We start from the raw sequence: 27,933 nt of genomic DNA, 5'->3' as shown, positions 1-27,933 counted from the left end.
GGGAGTAGGCCTAGAGTAGGCGGAGCGAAAGGTAAATTAGACGTTATCCGTGATGTCATTTTCTATTGTGCTGGCAGGCGATAGTCTCTTCGGTCCATCCTCTTCGCCAGCTGCCATAACGAAACCCCACTGTGCTCATGGCTCTTTGCGCTGTCTGGTAGACTACAGAGTATACAGACCTCTCTACATTATAGCCTTCACCGTCGGCTCTGCCAACCGATTTTAAATTATACGCAAAGGACTGTCTAATTTACCGGGCCACGGGGATTAGAATTTCGATGCGCACGACGATTCCATGCGCACGATCATTCAAAGGGGAGGATCTGCTCTAACATTCTGTGTCAATTTACGGCATTTACGCTGTCTGTCGCCATTCTAAGGCTTCAAAGGTTAGGCTTCTCAATTGACGGTTTCTAATATTATTTTTAGGTCGAAGTATTGTTTAGGTTTAGTCTAATCAGATCTACGGTTACTTGGCTACTAAGCTTTCAAGGATACGACAACAACACGAGTGGTCTAAGGATCATCTGTGTCAACGAGCTGAGGAGAAACCGTAAAAATGTTCGAGACGAGAGGGATTCCTTTTATTCTGCTTGACATCGCCTGTCTAATTCTCGGTATGTATCTGCTTGCTATGACTTGCTTATTATAATGTTGTTATATTGTAATGAGTTAACCTTATTTACATAATATTTGACAATCGCTGTCAAGTGTATAGGCTATCGAGGGAGTGGTTATATGTTGCTTATTGGTCAAACGAGGGTGAATCTTTCGAGAAGAAGTTGATCATTTGATAATAAGTAGGCTAAATAACACCAAAACAAGTATTTTGTGACCAAAGCAGTGAAAGAGATTGAGTGCCATGTGTCTTACTGCTCCTGCTGCACTCCGTTGATTGATGTTGAACAGTTAGTTGCTTGTGGAATTGGTGATGATACAATGTAATAGAACGATAACAAATGTAACTCTTGCGTTCTAGAATGATTATTAAAATTGTATTCCTGCCGTAAAAGTAGGGACTATGGAATGAGCCTTGCTGTTGTTTAGATTGCATTAAATTATAGCCATCATCCCTACATTATCTGGCGTCAGTTATAGCCATCACCCCTACAGTATCTAGCGTCAACAAATTATATTGGCTTTTCAAAGCTATCAGGTGCTGTTTTCCATAGCTGCCAATACAGGACTAGTAAAGGCCCAGTGGCCTACATTTGTGGGGAAAATGTTTTTTTAAATAAATTATTAATAGTTTTAATTCCGAATTTTCAGGGGGTGCTGGTTTCTATTTCAGGCAGTACTGAATAACCATTCATTTGTAATGATTTATCCATTGTTGCTTGGAAATTTCATGGCCTTATTGTGTTAATGATTCTTGATCCTACTTGCCCTCTATTTAGGAATCCTGGTGTAGGAGTTTAATCTAATGATGAATTATGGAAGTCCTGGATGGGTCATAGATAAGGTATCCCAGAGAGCAGTGCACTAATTTCCTTTCCCTGTGTGCTGAACATTAGTCTAACTCTATGGTACTGAAGAACTGATTCAGATGTTTTAAATGTGCTTAGAGAGTAAGAAACTTAGCAATATGAATATAACTGATGTGAGTGCTACTTTTTTTCTGTCAAGATTACATCAACTTGGAACTGATTTCACACTCAGATAGTGTCTCTCTACTAGATAGAGCTTCCTCAGTCATGACATACATATGGTTTGGGGTGATAGCATACTAAAAATACAAAACCTTCATCACAAGGTGTGTGTTGAAAGTGGATTCTATGGTTCTCAGAACATATAGTAAATACTAGAGATACAGTTGAAGTCGGAAGTTTACATACACTTAGGTTGGAGTCATTAAAACCACTCCACCAATTTCTTATTACAAACTATAGTTTTGGTAAGTTGGTTAGGACATATACTTTGTGCATGACAAGTCATTTTTCCTACAATTGTTTACAGACAGATCATTTCACTTATAACTCACTGTATCACAATTCCAGTGGGTCAGAAGTTCACATACACTAAGTTGACTGTGCCTTTAATTAAACAGCTTGGAAAATTCCAGAAAATTATGTCATGGTTTTAGAAGCTTTTGATAGGCTAATTGACCTAATTTGAGTCAATTGGAGGTGTCCCTGTGGAGGTATTTCGAGACCTACCTTCAGACTCAGTGACAGTGGCAGGTTTGTTGTGGTGCCATATTCTTTCCATTTTTTAATAATGGATTTAATGGTGCTCTGTGGGATGTTCAAAGTTTCTGATATTTTTTATACCCCAACCCTGATCTGTACTTCTCCACAACTTTGTCCCTGACCTGTTTGGAGAGCTCCTTGGTCTTCATGGTGCCGCCTGCTTGATGGTGCCCCTTGCTTAGTGGTGTTGCAGACTCTGGGGGGCCTTTCAGAACTGAGATCATGTGACAGATCATGTGACACTTAGATTGCACACGTGGACTTTATTTAACTAATAATGTGACTTCTGGTGCAACCAATTACCTTCAGATCTTATTTAGGGGCATCATAGCAAAGGGGGTGAATACATATGCACGCACCACTTTTCAGGTTTTTATTTTTTAGATTTCGCTTCACCAATTTGGACTATTTAGTGTATGTCCATTACATGAAATACAAATAAAAATCTATTTAATTACAGGTTGTAATGCAATTGTTTGAAACCTGGATGTTTAACTTCATATTAGCCAAAATCCGAGGGAAATATTTTATAAATATCCTCGTATGCGCTCTGCTCTCCTGACCATTCCACGTTCTTTCATTGTCTAGTTATCAAGGCACAAGACGAGACACAGGAGGCAGATTGTTGGGAGTCTTACAATGTTTAATCATCTTGGTCAGGTCGCAGTTGTAAATGAGAACTTGTTCTCAACTGGCCAACCTGTTTAAATAAAGGTGAAATAAAGGCAGGCAGAATGGTCAGGCAGGCGGGTACAAAGTCCAGAAACAGGCAAGGGTCAAAACCAGGAGGACTAGAAAAAGGAGAATGCAAAAAGCAGGAGAACAGGAAAACCGCTGGTTGACTTGGAACCATACAAGACGAACTGGCACAGAGAGACAGGAATCAATACTCTGGGGAAAACAAGTGACACCTGGAGGGGGTGGAGACAATAACGAGGACTGGTGAAACTGATCAGGGTGTGACACTAGTAGCCAAATGCAGTCATATTAGCAGATCTCCCCACTTTCTACATTTCTAATGGATATTTCCATCTCTGTCCATGAAACCTCATGTGCGGTGTGCATTTAGAACGTTTTTTCCCCGCATATTGCCTTTTGGAACATTGAGTTAACCCCTGTATGCACATTGCTGCGTTTAAAATGTGAAGACATATTAGTTTAGCAACATTAAGCTAAACATTCTGATTTGTTCCATCAGCCTTAATTGAAAAGGTGTATACTTCCACTACAGTACTTTTATACTCATCAGTGGTGATTAAGGAGTAAGTATACTGGAGAGGTGTAGTTTGCAACTGGAGTCACACACAGTTTGTGGATCTGTGCAAAACTGCTACAGTAAGTGTATTTTTTATTTGAAAGATTATTTCTCACTGATATGAAAGATAATGTTTCGAAAGCCGGTTTGAAAGCAATGATTATTGATGTTTCTTAATGTTAAAATACAGTTTCGGGAATTGTCGTTCACTTGGAACCAACTGTGGGCGAATGTGTAACCGCTGAGAACTGTTTGAGAGCTAAAAAATAGCCAACCAAAAGGTTGGAAATGATAAACAGAGTTCAAAAGGTACTCACACTCAAACCATGAAAAGGAAAAACACAGAGGCCGAGATGCTAAAATAATATAGCCAGTTTAATCCACGCTCAAAAGAAAACACAGGGTAACAGTTATTTAAAAAACTTAAAGTGAAAAGAGCAAATAAGAGACTTCAGTAGACACTAGCGCAGCAGGTGCAAACATCTATTTCATTAGATACTAGCGAATGGGGAGTCAACAAAGTATATGAACAGAGAATATGTAGAGAAATATACAAAAATTACAATTCAAATTTTTACATACGATTGAAGTAAAACAACGTTATAGGCTAAATAGCGTTATCATAAAAACATTCTAGAAAAATGTATCGGTACAGTACTCGGGTGTACAGCTCAAAGAGGGCAGGCGGGGGGACTGCTGGTGCATCCAGACAACATTACAAGGTCCAATTACTAATTTAAGCCTTGGGTGTAGAGTTTTCAGATAGAAGATCCATCGGGCTTCACTCTGGAGAAGACGTTCATCCATATCGTGGCATCTGGGGCTTGGGAAACCTGGTCAATGGCACAGAACTTAAGATCACTTGTAATTTGTCAGATCTCTGACCATGTCCTCAACTGCAGGCCTCTATTGAGGAAATTCAAGTAATGTTTATGTCCATGTCTCGGGTGCAGATGCGTAAGAATTGGCTGTATGGAAAGCCTCTCTTCAAAGCGTCAGGATGGTAGCTAGATGCATGAACAAGACTATTTTTGTCCATAGGTTTGACATAAATACTCATCCAAGTCGAACTCAAATATTTTTTAGGATCATGTTGGGTCGTTTTTCACAGCTTTTATTTCCCCTAAAATCTTTCCTGTTATTGTCAAGCTTTTTGTTTGTTATCCCTGGTCCCTAAAATGTCTGCTGCATGATAGAAGCAGAGATGAAAGAGAACTTTACCGATGTCAACTAGATTGTCATAAATCGATTGTTTCATTCTGGTGAGAAATGGTTTATGTAGTCTTGTAGGGTAGTAATGACGAGAAGCTTCATGTATCTAATTATGGACAAGTTGACTAACAAATAGCCTACCAAAATATCAGAAATGAAAAGAAACATATCTAAATTAGGCTTCAAAAGAAATCCCACACTCCGTGTCAAGCAATCGTTCCGCACCCCCTGTCAAGCAATCGTTCCGCATTTACTCTGCTGGTTGCCAGAAACCTTCATGTGAATATCATGACTGTCTGCTGCATGTCTGTGTGGTGTTCTATCTCAGAACTTTCACTGACAACAAAGTAACCAAAACACATTATACAGTATAGCAGACCCTTTGAAATGTTTGACATTTTGAATGTGATTGAGATAACCAAGGTCCATAAAGATCCTACTATTTGAAGTGTTTTGGTGAATGGATATCTCTGAGCTATTTGCACTGAAGCTTAACCATGACCAGCTTCTCCTGTGTGTGTCCTCTCCTGTCCTCTTTGGAGAGAGAGAGAACCTAAGCAGTATATTTGACCTCTCAGCTTCCCTATTAAATCTAAACATGTCAAACAGATAACCAGAAAATGAACAACTATGACAAATGGTTTGATAAATGCAAAAACCTAAAAGAAATTGAGAAACCTATCCTACCATGAACATAGAGACCCAGAAAACCTGAGTCTACACCTTCACTATGGTGAATCACTAAAACAATACAGAAATACACTATGGAAAAAGAAGGAACAGCATGTCAGAAATCAGCTCAAAGTAAATGAAGAATCAATAGACTAACCACTTCTGGGAAAATTGGAAAACACTAAAACAACACGAAGAGTTATCTATCCAAAATGGAGATGTATGGGTAAACCACTTCTCCAATCTTTTTGGCCCTATAACAAAGAACAAACAGCAAAAACATATACATGATCAAATACAAATCTTAGAATCAACTATTTAAGACTACCGGAACACACTGAATTCTCCAATTAAATTGAATGAACTACAAGTACAAACCCTCCAACCCAAAAAGGCCTGTGGTGTTGATGGTATCCTCAATGAAACGATAAAATATACAGATGACAAATTCCAATTGGCTATACTTAAACTCTAAAATCATCCTTAGCTCTGGTTTCTTCCCCAATATTTGGAACCAAGGACTGATCACCCCAATCCACAAAAGTGGAGACAAATTTGACCACAGTAACTACCGTGGGATATGCGTCAACAGCAACTTTGGGAAAATCCTCTGCATTATCATTAACAGCAGACTCGTACATTTCCTCAGTGAAAACAATGTACTGAGCAAATGTCAAATTAGCTTTTTACCAAATTACCGTACAACAGACCGTGTTCACCCTGCAAACCCTAATTGACAAACAAAACAGAGGCAAAGTCTTCTCATGCTTTGTTGATTTCAAAAAACCTATGACTCAATTTGGCATGAGGGTGTGCTATACAAATGGATGGAAAGTGGTGTTGGGGGGAAAAAATACGACACTAAAATCCACGGCCTAAACATCAGTGCCACAAGTAACTTCCCCATAGCTGTGAACGAGCTGAAAGACAAAGCCAGGAAGGGCCCTCTATGCCATCAAAAGGAACATAAAATTTGACATACCAATTAGGATCTGGCAAAAAATACTTGAATCAGTTATAGAACCCATTGCCCTTTATGGAAGTGAGGTATGGGGTCCCCTCACCAACCAAGAATTCACAAAATGGGACAAACACCAAATTGAGACTCTGCATGCAGAATTCTGCAAAAATATCCTTTGTGTTCAACGTAAGGATCAATCCGATACCCACTAATTATCAAAATCCAGAAAAGAGCCGTTAAATTCTACAACCATCTAAAAGGAAGCGATTCCCAAACCTTCCAAAACAAATCTCTCACCTACAGAGAGATGAACCTGGAGAAGAGTCCCCTAAGCAAGCTGGTCCTTGGACTCTGTTCACAAACACAGACACACCCCACAGAGCCCCAGGACAGCAGCACAATTAGACCCAACCAAATCATGAGAAAACAAAAAGATAATTACTTATTGAACAAAAACAGCGCAAACTAGAATGCTATTGGCCCTAAACAGAGACTACACAGTGGCAAAATACCTGACCACTGTGACTGACCCAAACCTAAGGAAAGCTTTGACTATGTACAGACTCAGTAAGCATGGCCTTGCTATTGATAAAGGCTGCCGTAGCCAGACCTGGCTCTCAAGAGAAGACAGGCAATGTGCACACTGCCCACAAAATGAGGTGGAAACTGAGCTGCACTTTCTAACCTATTGCCAAATGTATGACCATATTAGAGACATATTTCCCTCAGATTACACAGTGTGTCATTACAGCAGCAATATTTGTGACCTGTTGCCACAAGGGAAACCAGGGAATAACAAACACCATTGTAAATACAACCCATATTTATGTTTATTTATTTTCCCCATTTGTACATCGTTACAACACTGTACATGACATTTGTAATGTCTTTATTATTTTGGAACGTCTGAGTGTAATATTTACTGATCATTTTTATTGTTTCTCACTTTTGTATATTATCTACTTCACTTGCTTTGGCAATGTTAACATATGTTTCCCATGCCAATAAAACCCCCTGAATTGAATTGAGAGAGAGCGTTTACATGCTGAGTACGGCAGAGCGTTTACATGTTGAGTACGGCAGAGCGTTTACATGCTGAGTACGGCAGAGCGTTTACATGCTGAGTACGGCAGAGCGTTTACATGCTGAGTACGGCAGAGCGTTTACATGCTGAGTACGGCAGAGCGTTTACATGCTGAGTACGGCAGAGTGTTTACATGATGAGTGTATGAGTTTGAGGATGTAGTGTGACAGTTGAGCAACACAGACCTCCACTCTGTCCCTCAGGGGAAGAGGGGCCTCATGCTTCTGGCTTCAACTTGAACCAGAATAAAAAAGGCTGTGCCGTTTTCCCAGCATGCCTTTCCCCAGCAATAACAAAAGGCTGAACGGACAGGGAGCCAGAGAACAGACACATTCAAGTCAGACATTGAACGGTCATAACCTATTATTTATGATACACTATCAACCGGTCTTTACCGTTTGGATCCATAGAGTAATGAGCTACTACTCACCAATTGCACTACAGCACCGATTTCCCAAAGAGATTGTACAACCTGTGCTGTGAAAAAACGGTCATTATGTTGTCATTTCATCATATGTGATGTCATTGTTGTTGAACCGTTTCTTTTGATGCTATGTTGTCATTCAACTGGAGCATTTACTGAAGGGCCTCCCTTGGGAACTCATTCTCATAGCTAGTGACGGATTGGTCCCAGACCAGTCTCTAAAACATTCCTCTCTGAAACAATCGTTCCCTTAGAGTAGGGTTGCAAAATTCTGGTACCTTTCCCAAAACTCCCTCGTTTTTCAGAAATCCTGGAGATTCCTGGAATTATGAGTGAATAAGCAGGAAATCTGGTAATCATCCAACCAGCATTTCTGGAAAAAATGAATAGAAACCAAACAATTTTAGGTCAGGGAAAGAATAGAATTGGGGTGGAATGTGTGAGTTCTTTAAAGTAAATTCAGTTCCATGAGTGACTTTTTCCAATTCAACGCCTGGGCAGGGGACAAGACAGCTAGGCAGGGATGCATGCCCCGCCTGTACAATTGTAGAGGAAACACTGCTCTGAGTCTGAAGTCTCTGGTTGAATATTAACATCTCTGCATCATTACAAACACGTGCTGGTACTGTAGTAGCATGGTAGACACTGTGGTGTTGCTGCTGTCAATAGTGTCCCTGCTGCAAGACATAATACTATTGTTACAAAGTTAACCCCTTAACTTCCTCTCTCCATCCACAGCGGGACTGCCCCTGGCAGCCCTTAAATTGGGCCAAATCAAGCCCTATCAGAGGGGCTTTTTCTGTAACGATGACAGCATCAGCTACCCCTTCCACCCCAGCACAGTCACCTCCAATGTGCTCTACGGTGTGGGCTTCACTTTGCCCATTTGCTCTGTAAGTAACAATGGAAGAGTTGACAAAACAAAATCTTACATTTTTACTAACCAAATATTGAACAGCTGGCTTAGAGTACATTATAATGGACAGCTACAGTACTACCCTAACTAATAAACAGGCAGCTGTTCTATCCAAATTGCCAGTTAACTTTTGATACCATACACAGTGTTCCATTTAGTTATTTTGTTAAACACCTGGTCATGATGTAAGGCTTCAACTTTAGGGAGGATGTCCATAGAGCTTAGGTGTCAGAACCAAAGAGTTCAATTCAACAAGGCCATACCCAGTAATCAAAACAAATTGATACGATGCCACTACAACCAGATTACAACCATGTAAACATATTGATGTTATTTCAACCAGCTTATAACCATATAAACCGCCCGGGGATTTGATCCAGCAACCTTTTCAGTTACAGCCCCAACCCTCTAACCACTACGCTACCTGCCGCCCCATTATTACTTCAACCAGCTTATAACCGTATAAACTGGTTGTAATTATATTTCAACCAGTTTATAACCATATAAACCATTTAATTATGTTACCTCAACCAGTTTATAACCATATAAACCATTTAATTATGTTACCTCAACCAGTTTATAACCATATAAACCATTTAATTATGTTACCTCAACCAGTTTATAACCATATAAACCATTTAATTATGTTACCTCAACCAGTTTATAACCATATAAACCATTTAATTATGTTACCTCAACCAGTTTATAACCATATAAACCATTTAATTATGTTACCTCAACCAGTTTATAACCATATAAACCATTTAATTATGTTACCTCAACCAGTTTATAACCATATAAACCATTTATGTTACCTCAACCAGTTTATAACCATATAAACCATTTATGTTACCTCAACCAGTTTATAACCATATAAACCATTTATGTTACCTCAACCAGTTTATAACCATATAAACCATTTAATTATGTTACCTTAACCAGTTTATAACCATATAAACCATTTAATTATGTTACCTCAACCAGTTTATAACCATATAAACCATTTAATTATGTTACCTCAACCAGTTTATAACCATATAAACCATTTAATTATGTTACCTCAACCAGTTTATAACCATATAAACCATTTAATTATGTTACCTCAACCAGTTTATAACCATATAAACCATTTAATTATGTTACCTCAACCAGTTTATAACCATATAAACCATTTAATTATGTTACCTCAACCAGTTTATAACCATATAAACCATTTAATTATGTTACCTCAACCAGTTTATAACCATATAAACCATTTAATTATGTTACCTCAACCAGTTTATAACCATATAAACCATTTAATTATGTTACCTCAACCAGTTTATAACCATATAAACCATTTAATTATGTTACCTCAACCAGTTTATAACCATATAAACCATTTAATTATGTTACCTCAACCAGTTTATAACCATATAAACCATTTAATTATGTTACCTCAACCAGTTTATAACCATATAAACCATTTATGTTACCTCAACCAGTTTATAACCATATAAACCATTTAATTATGTTACCTCAACCAGTTTATAACCATATAAACCATTTAATTATGTTACCTCAACCAGTTTATAACCATATAAACCATTTAATTATGTTACCTCAACCAGTTTATAACCATATAAACCATTTAATTATGTTACCTCAACCAGCTTATAACCATATAAACTGATTGTAATGTTATTTCAGTGTGGAGGCGAAAGAAACGCACACCTGTTAAGGCGAGGTGCTGGCTGGCAGAGTAGAACACCTGTTAAGGCGAGGTGCTGGCTGGCAGAGTAGAACACCTGTTAAGGCGAGGTGCTGGCTGGCAGAGTAGAACACCTGTTAAGGCGAGGTGCTGGCTGGCAGAGTAGAACACCTGTTAAGGCGAGGTGCTGGCTGGCAGAGTAGAACACCTGTTAAGGCGAGGTGCTGGCTGGCAGAGTAGAACACCTGTTAAGGCGAGGTGCTGGCTGGCAGAGTAGAACACCTGTTAAGGCGAGGTGCTGGCTGGCAGAGTAGAACACCTGTTAAGGCGAGGTGCTGGCTGGCAGAGTAGAACACCTGTTAAGGCGAGGTGCTGGCTAGCAGAGTAGAACACCTGTTAAGGCGAGGTGCTGGCTGGCAGAGTAGAACACCTGTTAAGGCGAGGTGCTGGCTAGCAGAGTAGAACACCTGTTAAGGCGAGGTGCTGGCTGGCAGAGTAGAACACCTGTTAAGGCGAGGTGCTGGCTGGCAGAGTAGAACACCTGTTAAGGCGAGGTGCTGGCTAGCAGAGTAGAACACCTGTTAAGGCGAGGTGCTGGCAAGCACCTTGACAGACAAGCTGTCTTCATCAGGGTTTAATGTAATGTTATTTCAACCAGTTTATAACCATATCAACCGGTTGTAATGATGTTATTTCAACCAGATTACAACCATATAAACTGGATTGGAATGATATTTCAACCAGCTTTGCCGACCGGGTAAGGGTTAACTCAAGAGGATGCACAGTCCACAGTGTCCCAATTCCCCTTTCACATATCCCCATTTTATTTTGACACGTCATTCCAGCCACCCCTATAGAGTATTTCATTCACACACCTCATTTCAGCCACCCCTATAGAGTATTTCATTCACACACCTCATTCCAGCCACCCCTATAGAGTATTTCATTCACACACCTCATTCCAGCCACCCCTATAGAGTATTTCATTCACACACCTCATTCCAGCCACCCCTATAGAGTATTTCATTCACACACCTCATTCTAGCCACCCCTATAGAGTATTTCATTCACACACCTCATTCCAGCCACCCCTATAGAGTATTTCATTTACACATGTCATTTCAGCCACCCCTATAGAGTATTTCATTCACACATGTCATTTCAGCCACCCCTATAGAGTATTTCATTCACACACCTCATTCCAGCCACCCCTATAGAGTATTTCATTCACACACCTCATTCCAGCCACCCCTATAGAGTATTTCATTCACACACCTCATTTCAGCCACCCCTATAGAGTATTTCATTCACACACCTCATTCCAGCCACCCCTATAGAGTATTTCATTCACACACCTCATTCCAGCCACCCCTATAGAGTATTTCATTCACACACCTCATTCCAGCCACCCCTATAGAGTATTTCATTCACACATATCCTGATATCCGCATGTCATTTCAGCCACCCCTATAGAGTATTTCATTCACACACATCCTGATATCCGCATGCCATTTCAGTCACTTCTGAAGCTTGTGTTGTGAAAGCTTCTCAGATGTTATTGGATCATTTGTGGTTTTCATCAATAGTAAGGCCTTTAGAGTCCAACCGATCAGGAAAACCTGAAAAGAACTAGCAACCCTGTAGTCAAGCTGTTTATTTTGTTACCCTGTTAACTAGGCCATTCAAACATGATTTATAACATATCACTTATTCTGACTTGGGCCATAGATGCATTCATAAATTGATTCTACCAGAAATGAGATTAAATCAAATTGACATGTCTGTTATTGAGGTTCCTGCTGATAGGCTTTGGAACAAACACAGGTTACCATCTCTGTCCAAAAAGAACTGGAACACTTTCCTGGAACACTGTTGATACAGATTCTATTTGAAGAATGACAGAGACAGAAGTGTTGGCACTGTTCCCTTTGTGTGTTACTTAGGAAAGCATGTCTACTACTAGCTATTGTCTACTATCCTGTGTTACGGTCAGAAGTTGAGCTGGTGTGCGTGTAGTGTTGGTGACTGATTCCTCTTCCTGGTCTTCTAAATTCTTTACTGTGATAACCTTAAAACACACACACTAGACTTTTGTTTTTCATAAACTATGTCTATTCCATTATAATTCACTGGAGTCCCATACACAACACTTACATCTCAACTCCAGTCCCCTGGACCAGACCAACTGATTTATTTCTTACATCAACCCGTTGCCGTGGCAACATTTCAAACTGTGGTGCTTCACAATGCAGCTTTCAACAGAACAGAGAAAAGGGGTCTGGCTAGTGAGAGTGAATCTATCACCTGAGAGTCATGGGGGGCCAGTTTCTCCTCTCTGTCCTTGACGATGTCAGTAGTAGGATCTGACCATGATAATGTAAAAAAATATAACCCCTTTATTCAGCTATGGAAATGATTTGCATACTAATGTGAACTAAGCTCAACTAACCTTTTTACACAGCCTGCTTCTACTTTCCTTGGGTCAATGTGTGTCAAAGCTTGCAGTGTGCGATTTGACGTTTTAAAAACTATGGTTTTGTGTTTATTACGAATTACTAATGATTGCTTCCACAGCACGTTTGAAGTATACCGTTTCCCTACTGTATGTAGTGGGAAACTCTATTTGGAAGTTTCTAATGTAACTAACATCTTCCTGAAAAAGCATTCCAGTTACTTCTAACATGATGACCCACTGTGCTTTAAGGAACGCAGGGAGAGAGAAAGAGGAACAGAGAGATTTCACTTGCTTTGGCAATGTAAACATTTGTTTCCCATGCCAATAAAGCCCCTTGAATTGAATTTCGAGAGAAGAGAGCAGAGAGAGAACACTATTGCTGGTCGTTGTGTAATGGACATCTAGGCCTACTTGTGGATTGCATGTCCATTGCACTGTGCACTCAAGCACGAAACAGCTGTGAAAGTTTAGGGTGGTGGAGAGGGAGGATCATTTGGGCTGGTTGGTTCTTCCATGAACACCTCTTCACCAGGGGAGAGAGTAGTGTTAGTTCCCATGACAACTCTTTAGCTACCATGTTGTTTTTCCATTCCTCCTGTTCCTGACAGCCTGCAATGTTGAAATATCTACTTGAAGATGCTTTTATCTAAAGTGACTTTTAGTCATGCTTGCACACGTTTTACATATGGGTGGCCCCGGGACTCAAACCCACAAACCTGGCAATGCAAGAACCGTGCTCTACCAACTGAGCCATACAAGATCACTACAGTGTATGTCTTGGCTGGTCGGGACTTTCCTCTCCGAATGCTCTCTTCTGCTCAGTGTTAGACGGGTGTATGTGGGTGCAGGATAACAAGGTGTTCAGAGTCTACTCTCCTAACCTGTTCCTCCTGTTCTCTTTCATTTTGCTAGCTGGACTCCCGTTCGCAATACTCACACCGCTACACAATCCCTTCAAACGGGGATTTTTCTGTAACGATGATTCGATCAAGTACCCTCTAAAAGAAGACACCATATCCTATGAGTTGTTAGGTGGAGTTATGATACCAGTCACAGTACTCACTGTAAGTGCACCTGTTTTATGTTAACTTCTTTCTCTTCCTTTGCCATTTTGTGCTTAATTCATTTAGGCTATACATACACAAATGACTTGTATGTCTAGTTTAACGGCTTGCTTCATTAATCGTATTGTCTAATAATAACACTATTAAAAATAACACAATCAACCAAAGATGGCGCATAGGCACCATGTAAACAGAGGAGTAAGAACTTCCTATTTTAGAGTATCACGAAAACTGAAAAATCAAACCCCAACCTGTGTTAGTTACTTCTCTGTGTACTCACAGACCACAAATGTATCAGACCATGGCGGTTGACCTTTAAAGTCACTGAAACAAAGGCCTCTCCATAAGCCTACTCATAGTCTCCATCTGAACGATACAAAAGGAATAGCCAAACTGTCCCTCCCTCAGATCTCCCGCTTGACTCTTGGCCAGTATTCCACTGACTGTCTTAGTAAATATCATATTCATAAAGCGTCTCGGAGCAGGAGTGCTGATCTAGGATCAGGTCGCCCCTGTCCACATATTGTTCATCAAAACAAAACTGATCCTACATCAGCACTACTACTATGAGATGAGGCACTTTAGATAATAACAGCCACAACAGGGCTCAAGTCTTACAACAGGTTTTGCAGCATTCATTCAAAAAAAGCTTTCTTTGTTCCATTAAAAGGTACATAAATTCACCTCATGGTCTGCACACATTTCCAGTAAACCCTCACACTGGATGTAACTCATTTACATGTCATGAATGACCTGGAATTACCCTAAATGTTTGAACAGTTGGGGTTTAAGTTAAACGGAAACCGTTACCAGGACAACACCACCCCCTTGACAGTACAGCAGTAAGCGTATGTTCATATGGTAGTTTTAGGCCTATTTCCAGACAGGGGAATGTAAACACACACTTCCAAATAACCTCTCATGCTTTCAGGTCCATTGTCCCTCAGAGTGGTAGAGAGGTGTGAGCCAGACAGTTATAATAACCACATCTGCTTATTTACAAGAACACACAATTTAAAAAGACCCCCAACCCACCCACCCACAATGTTTCCATGACGTATGTTTTACATTCAATATGGTCTCAAAATAGTTTCTACTGTTGACACACATCTGACCACAAATAGCTATATCTTCTAAAGGAACAGGTTAAGTTTGACTGCTCAGGTGTGACTCAGAAGCTGTATTGTGATGCACCAGTGTGTTTGTTTTCCCTGTTTAAAAAACATCTACTCATTTGACTTTACACACGTTTTTCAGGGGACATCCTTGTTAGGTCTTTATAGTCACTCAGATGGACATTCCTCTAAAATGCAAGGGTCTATTTTACTTAAAGGGTCAGTGCAGTCAAGAACATGATTTTTGTGTTTTATATGCATTTCCACATTGAGGTTTTGAATAACTGTGAAATTGTAAAAAATTAGAATGCCCTTTTAGTGTAAGAGCTGTTTGAAAAGACCACCTGAAATGTCAGCCTGTTTTGATTGGAGGGAGCTTTGGCCTTCCATGGTGACATCACCATGCAGTACATTTATTAATAGACCATTAAGAGTTCCAAACCTCTGCCAACAGCAGCTAGTTTTCAGTTTTCCCTCGCCACTCAAACCACTGACAGTCTAAGCAACATTTTTCCTTGAGAAATTGTTCTCTGCTAAGAAGATATGTTTATTTTTGACCATTTTAACTACAAACAATCACAGTAAGGTACTTGTTTACCCTGAAATGAATTGATATTGAGATAAAACAGCTGCATTGCACCTTTTGAAATTCCTGTAATTTTAGTGACTGACTTGTAACAGTTGTAATCTTGTAACTCCAAGCTGTGAGGGAACAGCGAGAGACCTAACCTCGACATGTCTACTTCCTCTCCTCCCTTCCTCACAGATGGTCTTTGGAGAGTGCCTTTCGGTCTATCTCAAACGCATCAAATCAAAGTCCTCTTTCAGCAACATGTATGTGGCCCGTGTTTACAAAGCCATCGGCACATTCGTGTTCGGGGCAGCCATGAGCCAATCGCTCACTGACATCGCCAAGTATTCGATTGGCCGGCTCCGACCCCACTTCCTGGACGTGTGCAAGCCTGACTGGAAGCTGATCAACTGCACGGCAGGCACCTACATAGAGGACTTTACCTGCACAGGGGACGCACGCTTGGCCAATGAGGGCAGGTGGGTGTTGTTGAGGGGAAACTGACAATTGGGCCAAACTTACCCACTACCCAGTGGCCCCCTATCGCTTCAGTGTTCAAGGCAGATCTGAAGAGTCAAATAAAATTGTATTAGTCACATGCGCCGAATACAACCGGTGTAGTAGACCTTTCAGTGAAATGCTTACTTACAAACCCCCTAACCGACAGTGCAGTTTAAAAAATATATGGATAAGAATAAGAGATAAAAGTAACAAGTAATTAAAGAGCAGTAAAAAAATGATATATAAAAGGGGAGTACCGGTACAAAGTCAATGTGAAGGGGCACTGGTTAGTTGAGGTAGTATGTACAGTGACTTGGTGGAGCTTCCATCATATGCCTTTTCAGATATGCAAACATCAAAGGGAGGGGTAGGAAACTATTTGACTGGCTGGGATGCTTCTTTCAAATCTACTGACTGAATTATGACATCCATCAACTGAAATTCAATATCCTGTTGTATTGTTTATTATGGTCAGATAATATGCTGAGTGCTGACCATGAGATCATTGAGGAAGGCAAGCCCACACTTTGAAGTTTCAGGCTGCGTTAGTGTTGAGAGAGCCACAGTACTGAAGTGGATACTAGTTTGTTTTGGGAGAGAGCCACAGTACTGAAGTGGACACTAGTTAGTGTTGAGAGAAAGCTCAGTATTCCACTGTTCTGGTGGATAAGGCTGAAGACAAAAGTTCAGCCAGATATCACACAGAGAGGGATCCAAGAGCTGTAAGTCAACCTCACTATTTAATTATCTTTATTTACCCTGTGAGGACAGTACAGCAGTGAGGGACGACAGAGTCAGGTCCCAAATCCTCTGTAAACCATTAGAGAGGATTACCTATATAACACACATACAACACAAGCCAAGGCTCTGGCTGATGGGCCTCATGTCCCTAAGGGAAATGCTAACATTGCAGAAAGATGATCCGTAGGTTATTCTGCCCTGCTCTACTCACTCGGTCCACCAGGCAGGTGTTTGTTCTATTAATGACTACCATACCAAAGAAAACACCGAAAGCCGGGCCCGATCAGGCAAGGGCTGCCATGGGAGACCAGAGCCACACCTAGGTAAATATGACCTTCTGTGGCCACAAGAGACTGAGAGAGCCCACCCAAGGATCATGGTAGAGATTAGGGTAGTCTCTGTATAGGTTATACTTGGCTAACATGGGAGAGGTTCACCACATGACCATGAGGTAATGACAGTCTACAGATAGGCAGACAGGCAGCTGTCTCACACCACAGCCATAATGAAAGTCTGTATAGAGACAGACCACTAGCTAGCTAACTATCACCCACCACAGTAACAATAAGGTATGTCTAAGGGTGGGACAGACCAACAGCCACTTGACAACTAACTTGTTTGTTTCTCTAGAAATAGAAAATCCTGGATGTTGATTTCAAAACTAAAATAAGGACAGACTTCCTCTCCTGTGTACATCCGTCAGTTTGAGTAAACAAGGGAGGGTGTTCGAATCTTGTCAGATTCAATTTAGAGTGACCTGGTTTTACAGAATTCGGTTAGCGCCTCATCTGATACTGACAATTTACCATGGTGATAATTAACACGTACGCTTGGAGAATAGCTTTCAGTGAAAGCTCAGAGGCCGAGCAGACCTCGGAAGGAACGTCCAAGCTCAGTCAGACCCACCACCGGTTCAGTAGCAGAATTTCAAGACCCATTAACACAAAGACGAGCCAAGGTAAACCCAAGCTTCCTAGTCCAGTGTATTTAGGGCAACCCCCTCATCTTTAAAGTGGTAGGCTACGGGCCTACCACTTTATTCAAGTTTGGCCTTTACTCCCACACTTAGATGTGGAAGGGTTAAAGTACAGAGAAAGCGCTTAAGACATTTTCCCTGATAAGCAGCCAGCCTATTTATCAGTGTTACACTGACTCTCCCAACACGAACTAGTATCCACTTCAGTACTGTGGCTTTCTCTCAACACAAACTAGTGTCCACATCAGCACTGCGGCTAGCTCAACAGTAACTAGTGTCTGTGGGCCTGCAACTCTCCAGTGTTTATATCAGCCGCTGGTTATCAGTAATCTGCTGGGCGGGCAGTGCAGCACTGCTTAAGTAAACAGGAAGACACTAAAGCTGGCCGGATGAGTGAGCTAGGCTAGCGGCCCTCTAACTGCCCGATCGGCCAGGCTGACTGACACTGTCTCAACATCCAACCCCCATAACAGACGTCAACGGACGTCTCTCCCCGCTCTCCAGCACAACCCTATCACCCGGAAAAGGGTGTGTCACAGTTTAGCCCCTCTGTGTGTACGTGTGTGAGTTTAGCCAGTTATGTTATTCAATGGAACAATAGGATAATCTATCTATCACCAACACAGAGCCGATTGAAGTGGATGCCAAATTATTTCCCAGAGTTTTTTTCCCAGCATTCAAAGTGCCCACAGCAATCCCATGATGCCATTGTTGTTGTGTTGCAGGCTGTCTTTCTACTCTGGCCATTCCTCCTTCTCCATGTACTGCATGCTGTTCCTGGCAGTAAGTATCCACTATGGGGTTTCCTCAAAAGGGCAATATGTGCACTCACTGATAGGGCATGTATAATATTATAAACTGGGTGGTTCGAGCCCTGAATGCTGATTAGCTGACAGCCATGGTATATCAGACCGTATACCACGGGTATGACACAACATGTATTTTTACATTGGTAACCAGTTTATAATAATAAGTCATCTTGGGGGTGTGTGGTATATGGCCAATATACTACAACTAAGGGCTGTATCCAGGTACTCCACGTTGCGTCGTGCCAAAGAACAGCCCTCAGCCGTGGTATATTGGCCATATACCACACCCCCTTGTGCCTTATTGCTTAGCGACCAACTGAGTTTACTCCAAGGTCATTACAGCACAAGACATGCAGTGCACTGTGTTCAAATCTAATTTTATTTGTCACGAGCCGAATACAACAGGTGTAGACTTTACCGTGAAATGCTGAATACAACAGGTGTAGACTTTACCGTGAAATGTTTACTAACAAGCCCTTAACCAACAATGCAGTTAAAATATTTACTAAAACTGAAGTATATAAAAAAAAGTAACAAAATAATAACTTCCCTTTCCCTATATACAATGGGTACCGGTACCGAGTCAATGTGCAGGGGTACATTTAGAGGTGTTTGTACATTTAGGGGTAAAATGGGAAAAAAAGTGGGTTTGGTCATGTTGATCTTTACTGGGGTGCAGTGTAACGTTACATTAGGCAGCTCTGAATGGTCCACATAGTAGTGTGTGTTAGGGCTCTATTCAATCCGTAGCGCTGAAGACCCACTTTATAGCGCGATTGACAATTAAAAGGCAATCTTCCCACAGTCGCGGAGACTGTATTCACGGTACACACTGCATGTCGGCTCAATTGAAAAGTACCTGAACATTTTTATGCAGATCTTCCGCGAGGTCCGACTCCTGACCACAACAGAGAACACTAGGGTTTATTTAGAGCGTTCTTAGAAACAGGATTCAAATGAAATGTTATTGGTCACATACACATATTTAGCAGATGTTATTGTGGGTGTAGTGAAATACTTGTGTTCCTAGCTCCAACAGTGTAGTAATATCTAACAATTCACAAAAATACACACATCTTGAAATATGGGCCTATTAGATTGAGCAATGTCGGAGTGGCATTGACTAAAATACAGTAGAATAGTATATACATGAATGAGTAAAGCAGTATGCAAACATTTAAACACTAAAGTGGCCAGTGATTCCAAAGCAGCAGGGTTGTGGAACCGGGTGGAAGCTGGCTAGTGATTGCTATTTAGTCTGATGGCCGTGAACTGTTTTTCAGTCTCTTGGTCCCAGCTTTGCTGCACCTGTACTGACCTCGCCTTCTGGATGATAGCGGGGTGAACAGGCAGTGGCTCGGGTGATTGATGTCCTTTTTGGCCTTCCTGTGATATCGGGTGCTGTAGGTGTCCTGGAGGGCAGGCAGTGTGACCCCGGTGATGCATTGGGAAGACCGCACCACCCTCTGGAGAGCCCTGTTGCGGGCGGTCCAGTTACCATACCAGGCGGTGGTATAGCCCGACAGGATGCTCTCAATTGTGCATCTGTAAACATGTGTGAGGGTTTTAGGGGCCAAGCCAAATTTCTTCAGCCTCCTGAGGTTGAAGAGGCACTGTTGTCTTCAGGACCTGAATTCTGGATCCGGACCTGCGCGGGTATTCGGGTGGACCCGTATAGACCTCTACTCTGGGATATAGTAACACGCACAATCTATAATACACCCTTTCATTACCTACAGTAACTTTCAAAATGAGTATAAAAATGGCAAGGGGGACATGGCTTTAACACACTGTAGGCTCTAACAACAGCACATTGGCAGAGGTAGCCTGTGCTCTTACCCCCTCGCTCCCTCTCCTCCAGGAACCAACCTTAATTCAGTTATGAGCAAGACTGACAAGCTTTGTGACCATGACCCCTATATGTCACTACTGGGCCTCCCCATTAGTACTGTGACCAGGGTCAGAGAGGGGTGTGTGCAATAGGGAGAAAACGCTAACATATCCAATTAGAGCACAGAACTGTCATCTTCCATTAAATATTTTGCAACGGGAAGCACTACTGAACATGACCCCAGTTTAAACCAGTTGTCTTATCGGTGGTGAGGTACGGGATGACCCAGGATCACACCAGCAACAGCTCTTCATGAATGGCTGTTCCTGTTTGAACAGTTTTTGGTTTATTACACTGTGGTGACTCAGTAAGGAACAAAACATAAAAATAGTCATGGGGACAAAGTCCTGGCACATTACAAAGTATGGACACTCACTGCAGCAAATGGAAGCACCGTGTCACTAAATGGAAGTTAAGTCCTTCAAATAGCAGTAAAACATTCTTCAAACAAGAGACCAACAGTGTCCGGTCTATCCCTGCATACCAGTAAAATCACTATGTTTACGTCAGACAGAACTGAAGGCAATGACAATCCCATAGTCTATTTTAAGAAGTGTGGCTGGTTTGTTTGTCATTTAAATGAATAGACCAGACACACCCATTATTGAGAACTACTGAGGCAAGCATAGATGTGTCCCATAGAAGCGTTTTTCAACCATGTACACTGATTTGTAGACAATAAGCAGTCAGTCACCTTTGGATGGAAATGGTTCTAAATTGATCAGTAGATTATTTGTTTGGATAACTGATACAGATGACACACGTATCTCAACCTGTATATTAAATTTGACATGTTCATGCCTTTAAACTTTATTCAAAAAGTTATAGGCCTCGTTAACGGAAGCTGATTGGTTGGTTAAATAATACTTTTGAGGTTTTGGCTGTGCAGAATCTGCCATGTAGAGTGGTAATAGAGAATAGCCCAGTCACAGTGCTGATTTAAGGAAACAGAAGAGAGCATGCAAGGTTACACAGCCGCCCTCATCAGAACGTTTGCATAAGCAAACAATTACCAGAGCACACAGTGGCAAAACCAGCTCCTCACGAACATCATTAAACGACAAAACCAGACCAGACTTAAATTAGCCAGCACTGTGACCCACCCAAAAGAAACACACAAACCCAAGTAGAAACCCAAGAGAGGTTTAAAGCATGTCAACAACTACCCTCAAACTACAATTGCTCTGGCGACGCTGCTATGCAGCAGACAGTGTGCTGCTCCTTACCCTTCTGTTTTGTGTTGAGGTTGGGTATTGGGACAGCAAACCTTTGATTTTATTCTAGTCCAACAAGATAGTAGTAAATCCATTTAAACCGGTTATACCTGGTGCTAACATTCATACTTTGCCCTGATTGTGCCCACAATTTGTAGACAGGTGTAGACGATCAAAAGCCCTGGGGTCCGATTCAGACTTAAGGAATGAATGTCTATCCTACGCACTTCTGAGTAGTTATTCAGACTTACCTTATGGAGGTGTGTAACCAGGTTTGTGGCAGGTATTAAAAAAAGGTAGTTTGATTCCTACCTAAAGTTACCGCGTTCAGTTAATCAAGGGTAACGTTGGAAGTACTGTAGCCTACAATTATAATATGGAGAATAGTACACAATAGTATACCCTAATTGCCCACACTGATCATAGAACTGTGATGGCAAGTGCCAAGTCTTATGCCGTGATTTAATAAGCATACATGTCCCAATTCATTGTTACTACAGTTTGTGTTTGGCCTTCATTAAATACTATAGTATCCACTTCCCCCTCAGCCACAAGGATATGATGGCTTTACAGAGGAAACAAAGAACGGCAGGCAAAATCAAACGACGCAATGGAATGAGACAAATGTAGGGAAGGGAAATAACACTTATTTGGCATTTAAATAAGTGTTTATTACTTACGGTCGCTACCAATAGTAAATAATAATAGTCATAATAGGCTATAGCCTACAAATTGAAGGAGGCAGGAAAAGTCGGCATAATGATTAGAACATTCTAGAGAGTTGAAAGGGTATATTTGACGAGACTCTTTGCTTTGATATCCAAATGTAATCACTGCAAGTTACTAGGCCATACAATTAAAATCCTCCATAATGGCACAGCATTTCTTACTTCACTGTGGGAAAGAGGCATGAATGGGACTACCTGTCATGTTATGCGTTCCAGTTTCCTGCCATATGACTGGCTTCACATTCATCTCCAGCAAACAAGGTCAAATAGATCAAACAAAATGGTCAATTAGCCTATTTATAATCCCCTTATTCAAACGGATTACTAGTTTACCTAGCTAATCATATTACATTTATAAATTACAGCGCATGGAGAATGCCGTTATTTCTAACAAAAGTCATACTTTTTCCAACAGGCAGGTTAGCGCTACCTTACGCCGTATTCTTACCTTGAAACCATATCTATATACGCCTCCGCCACACCTCAATTTCTTTGATCTTCGCCCCAAATGCGTGGCTTTCTGGTACTGGCATTTCCACCATGCTTAAGTTCAAGGTCAGAATACGTGTAAAGTACCCAGGCATGCATTGTGTCTGAATATAGTGTAGATGGATCTGGTCAATAAAAATATTTAAATGATGATTATCCCATCATCTAAATGAATTGACAGCTGGCACCATTGACCATAATGGTCTTAAAATATATATATTATAGTATGAATTTATTCATTTTAAGTCTAATCATTTTCATACAGGGGGACCATGAAATCTGGTCACAATGCAGACAAACATTTTTATGCCAAGTGTTGACGTGGCAAATCTTGACTAGAGATTGGATTATGTTGATCAGAGATTGGATTATCTTACTCAGATGACAACAACCACGTGTTAGCACCAGGTATAAACAGGACTTCAACTGGAAAATAGTTACAGGCTACACTGGCCAAACAGGTTAGTAGTAAAAACCACAAGGCCTTATTCTAACAACTCATTTCCATCTGTGTCTCCCAGCTGTACATCCAGGCCAGGCTGCAGGCAGGGTGGGCCAGACTCCTGAGACCAACCCTACAGTTCTTCCTGATCGCGGCGTCTGTGTACACCGGACTGTCTCGTGTGTCTGACTACAAACACCACTGGAGCGACGTCCTGGTTGGCCTTATCCAGGGAGTGCTCATGGCAACACTGGTAGTGAGTAACCACGACACCGCTTCATTTGGTTCAAAATAATAACTTGATTGGTCCATTTTTTACAATGGAAATTGGTTTTCAGCTTTGATACTATCTATCACCCAGAGGTGGTTTCCAAACCTTGTGATCTGTAGCATTAAAGTGGCTTATACAGTGCATTCAGGAACCTATTCAGACCCTTTGTTTTTCCACATTTTTTACATTACAGCCTTAATCTAAAATTGATTAAATTATGATTATTTTTCATCAATCTACACACAATACCCCATAATGACAAAGTGAAAACAGCTTTTTAGGAAGCACTCCACCAATCAGGCCTTTATGGTAGAGTGGCCATACAGAAGCCACTCCTCAGTAAAAGGCACGACAGCCCACTTGGAGTTCGCCAAAAGGCACCTAAAGGACTTTCCGACCATGAGGAAAAAGATTCTCTGGTCTGATGAAATCAAGATTGAACTCTTGTGCCTGAATGCCCAGTGTCATGCCTGGAAGAAACCTGGCACCATCCCTAAGGTGAAACATAGTGGTGACAGCATCATGCTCTGGGAATGTTTTTCAGTAGCAGGGACTGGGAGACTAGTCAGGATCGAGGGAAAGATGAACGGAGAAAAGTACAGAAAGACCATTAATGAAAACCTGCTCCAGAGCATTCAGGACCTCAGACTGGGGCGAAGGATTACCTTCACACAGGACAACGACCCTAGGCACACAGCCAAGACAACGCAGGAGTGGCTTCGGGACAAGTCTCTGAATGTCCTTGAGTGGCCCAGTCAGAGCCTGGACTTGAACCCGATTGAACATCTCTGGAGAGACCTGAAAATAGCTGTGCAGCAACGCTCCCCATCCAACTTGACAGAGCTGGAGAGGATCTGCAGAGAATGCGAGAAACTCACCAAATACAGGTTGCCAAGCTTGTAGCATCATACCCAAGACTTGATGCTGTAATCGCTGCCAAAGGGTACTTCAAAGTACTGAGTAATGTCATTTCAGTTCATTTTTTTTTTTACAAATGTCTAAAAACCTGTTTTTGCTTTATCATTATGTGGTGTTCTGTGTAGATTGATGAGTGGGAAAAAAAACTATTTAATCTACTTTAGAATAAGGCTATGACATAACAAAATGTGGAAAAAGTGAAGGGGTCTGAATACTGTGACGACCCTGGGTTTATAAGCGCGGAAATCGATTCTGCTGTTTTTGCAGCACAGTCGATAGCGCGCCGGACCTCGGGCTCGAAGGTCGAGGGTTCGAGACCTGCTCCCTGCTGTTTCATTACAATACATTCCGAAGGCACTGTAGACCTAGGAATCTCCCACTTCTCCTTCCACTTACTCTACCACTCTTTTTCTGCTGCAGGTCTTCTTCGTGTCAGACTTCTTCAAGAAGAAGGTTGAGCCTCAGAAGGAGGATATTCCCCACACCACCCTGCAGGAGACACCCACAAACGGAAACCACTACGACAGCAGCCCCAACTAAACTATAAAGGAGAGGAACCATCCGGAACCATACATGGCGTGTAGCCAGTGGGGAAGTGTTTACTGCATGCGCATCATACCCCACTAAGGGACGGACCACTGGGGTGGACAGAAAGGCTTGAGTACCAAATGGCCCCCCTATTCCCTATATAGCATAGCCTATAGGGCTCTGGTCAAAAGTACTGTACTATGTAGGGAAATAGGGTGCCATTTGGAGCGTTGCCAAACCTGTGAATGTAACCCTGCTTTGTGCATTTCTGACCTATGACCTGGAGCCTAGCTCCCTATTGGACATTGAGTCACACCCATGTTGCCTTGGCTGGACTGCTACTATCATAGCTTCCTTTGTATTATCGTTACTATCCCAACAAGACTAATATAAAATGTATCTGCCAACAAGGCTAATATAATATATCTGTACCTGACTATCCCAACAAGACTAGTATAATATATCTGTACCTGACTATCCCAACAAGACTAATATAATATATCTGTACCTGACTATCCCAACAAGACTAATATAATATATCTGTACCTGACTATCCCAACAAGACTAATATAATATATCTGTACCTGACTATCCCAACAAGACTAATATAATATATCTGTACCTGACTATCCCAACAAGACTAATATAATATATCTGTACCTGACTATCCCAACAAGACTAATATAATATATCTGTACCTGACTATCCCAACAAGACTAATATAATATATCTGTACCTGACTATCCCAACAAGACTAATATAATATATCTGTACCTGACTATCCCAACAAGACTAATATAATATATCTGTACCTGACTATCCCAACAAGACTAATATAATATATCTGTACCTGACTATCCCAACGAGACTAGTATAATATATCTGTACCTGACTATCCCAACAAGACTAATATAATATATCTGTACCTGACTATCCCAACAAGACTAATATAATATATCTGTACCTGACTATCCCAACAAGACTAATATAATATATCTGTACCTGACTATCCCAACAAGACTAATATAATATATCTGTACCTGACTATCCCAACAAGACTAATATATCTGTACCTGACTATCCCAACAAGACTAATATAATATATCTGTACCTGACTATCCCAACAAGACTAATATATCTGTACCTGACTATCCCAACAAGACTAATATAATATATCTGTACCTGACTATCCCAACAAGACTAATATAATATATCTGTACCCGACTATCCCAACAAGACTAGTATAATATATCTGTACCTGACTATCCCAACAAGACTAATATAATATATCTGTACCTGACTATCCCAACAAGACTAATATAATATATCTGTACCTGACTATCCCAACAAGACTAATATAATATATCTGTACCTGACTATCCCAACAAGACTAATATAATATATCTGTACCTGACTATCCCAACAAGACTAGTATAATATATCTGTACCTGACTATCCCAACAAGACTAATATAATATATCTGTACCTGACTATCTCAACAAGACTAATATAATATATCTGTACCTGACTATCCCAACAAGACTAGTATAATATATCTGTACCTGACTATCTCAACAAGACTAGTATAATATATCTGTACCTGACTATCCCAACAAGACTAATATATCTGTACCTGACTATCCCAACAAGACTAGTATAATATATCTGTACCTGACTATCCCAACAAGACTAATATATCTGTACCCGACTATCCCAACAAGACTAATATAATATATCTGTACCTGACTATCCCAACAAGACTAATATATCTGTACCTGACTATCCCAACAAGACTAGTATAATATATCTGTACCTGACTATCCCAACAAGACTAATATAATATATCTGTACCTGACTATCCCAACGAGACTAGTATAATATATCTGTACCTGACTATCCCAACAAGACTAATATAATATATCTGTACCTGACTATCCCAACGAGACTAGTATAATATATCTGTACCTGACTATCCCAACAAGACTAATATATCTGTACCTGACTATCCCAACAAGACTAATATAATATATCTGTACCTGACTATCCCAACAAGACTAATATAATATATCTGTACCTGACTATCTCAACAAGACTAATATAATATATCTGTACCTGACTATCCCAACAAGACTAGTATAATATATCTGTACCTGACTATCCCAACAAGACTAATATAATATATCTGTACCCGACTATCCCAACAAGACTAGTATAATATATCTGTACCTGACTATCCCAACAAGACTAATATAATATATCTGTACCCGACTATCCCAACAAGACTAATATAATATATCTGTACCTGACTATCCCAACAAGACTAATATATCTGTACCCGACTATCTCAACAAGACTAGTATAATATATCTGTACCTGACTATCCCAACAAGACTAATATAATACATCTGTACCCGACTATCCCAACAAGACTAATATAATATATCTGTACCTGACTATCCCAACAAGACTAATATAATATATCTGTACCTGACTATCCCAACAAGACTAATATAATATATCTGTACCTGACTATCCCAACAAGACTAATATATCTGTACCCGACTATCTCAACAAGACTAGTATAATATATCTGTACCCGACTATCCCAACAAGACTAATATAATATATCTGTACCCGACTATCCCAACAAGACTAATATAATATATCTGTACCCGACTATCCCAACAAGACTAGTATAATATATCTGTACCCGACTATCCCAACAAGACTAATATATCTGTACCCGACTATCCCAACAAGACTAATATAATATATCTGTACCCGACTATCCCAACAAGACTAATATAATATATCTGT

At 40.8% G+C, this 27,933-nt stretch overlaps 1 protein-coding gene and 1 long non-coding RNA gene across 4 annotated transcripts; one reads left to right on the top strand and one right to left on the bottom strand.

The window, feature by feature from the left end:
* Window positions 1-25,495, top strand: plpp1a (phospholipid phosphatase 1a). Of its 3 annotated transcripts, XM_090191774.1 has the most exons (7): window positions 59-617; window positions 8,536-8,690; window positions 13,771-13,922; window positions 15,804-16,087; window positions 18,552-18,609; window positions 23,479-23,655; window positions 25,009-25,495. In XM_090191774.1, exons 3-7 carry the CDS (start codon window positions 13,899-13,901, stop codon window positions 25,126-25,128), a joined length of 663 nt encoding a protein of 220 aa, XP_090047900.1. In that variant the 5' UTR covers window positions 59-617; window positions 8,536-8,690; window positions 13,771-13,898; the 3' UTR covers window positions 25,129-25,495. The 3 variants fall into 3 exon arrangements, with proteins under 3 accessions (XP_021478383.1, XP_021478384.1, XP_090047900.1); XM_021622708.3 differs by lacking the exon at window positions 13,771-13,922 and having other exon boundaries at window positions 1-617; XM_021622709.3 differs by lacking the exon at window positions 8,536-8,690 and having other exon boundaries at window positions 51-617.
* Window positions 25,486-27,542, bottom strand: LOC149979078 (uncharacterized). The gene is made up of 3 exons (XR_016484890.1): window positions 27,528-27,542; window positions 27,191-27,228; window positions 25,486-26,929 (listed from the first exon to the last, which is right to left on the bottom strand). It is a non-coding gene; the product is annotated as an uncharacterized LOC149979078 (long non-coding RNA).
* Window positions 27,543-27,933: the final 391 nt, after the last annotated feature.

Source organism: Oncorhynchus mykiss, chromosome 12 (genome assembly GCF_057628025.1).
Source record: "Oncorhynchus mykiss isolate SJ-2025 chromosome 12, ASM5762802v1, whole genome shotgun sequence".
NCBI classification, from domain to species: Eukaryota; Metazoa; Chordata; class Actinopteri; order Salmoniformes; family Salmonidae; genus Oncorhynchus; species Oncorhynchus mykiss.
This window is presented reverse-complemented; position numbering and strand designations above follow the sequence as displayed.

What these genes read in the sequence shown, in the direction of transcription:
- plpp1a (XM_021622708.3), top strand. Translation starts at nt 560, where the DNA reads ATGTTCGAGACGAGAGGGATTCCTTTTATTCTGCTTGACATCGCCTGT. An exon ending in TCACTTTGCCCATTTGCTCT is followed by an intron (nt 8,691 to 15,803) that starts GTAAGTAACAAT and finishes CCTTCCTCACAG; the next exon opens with ATGGTCTTTGGAGAGTGCCT. An exon ending in TGCTCATGGCAACACTGGTA is followed by an intron (nt 23,656 to 25,008) that starts GTGAGTAACCAC and finishes TTTCTGCTGCAG; the next exon opens with GTCTTCTTCGTGTCAGACTT.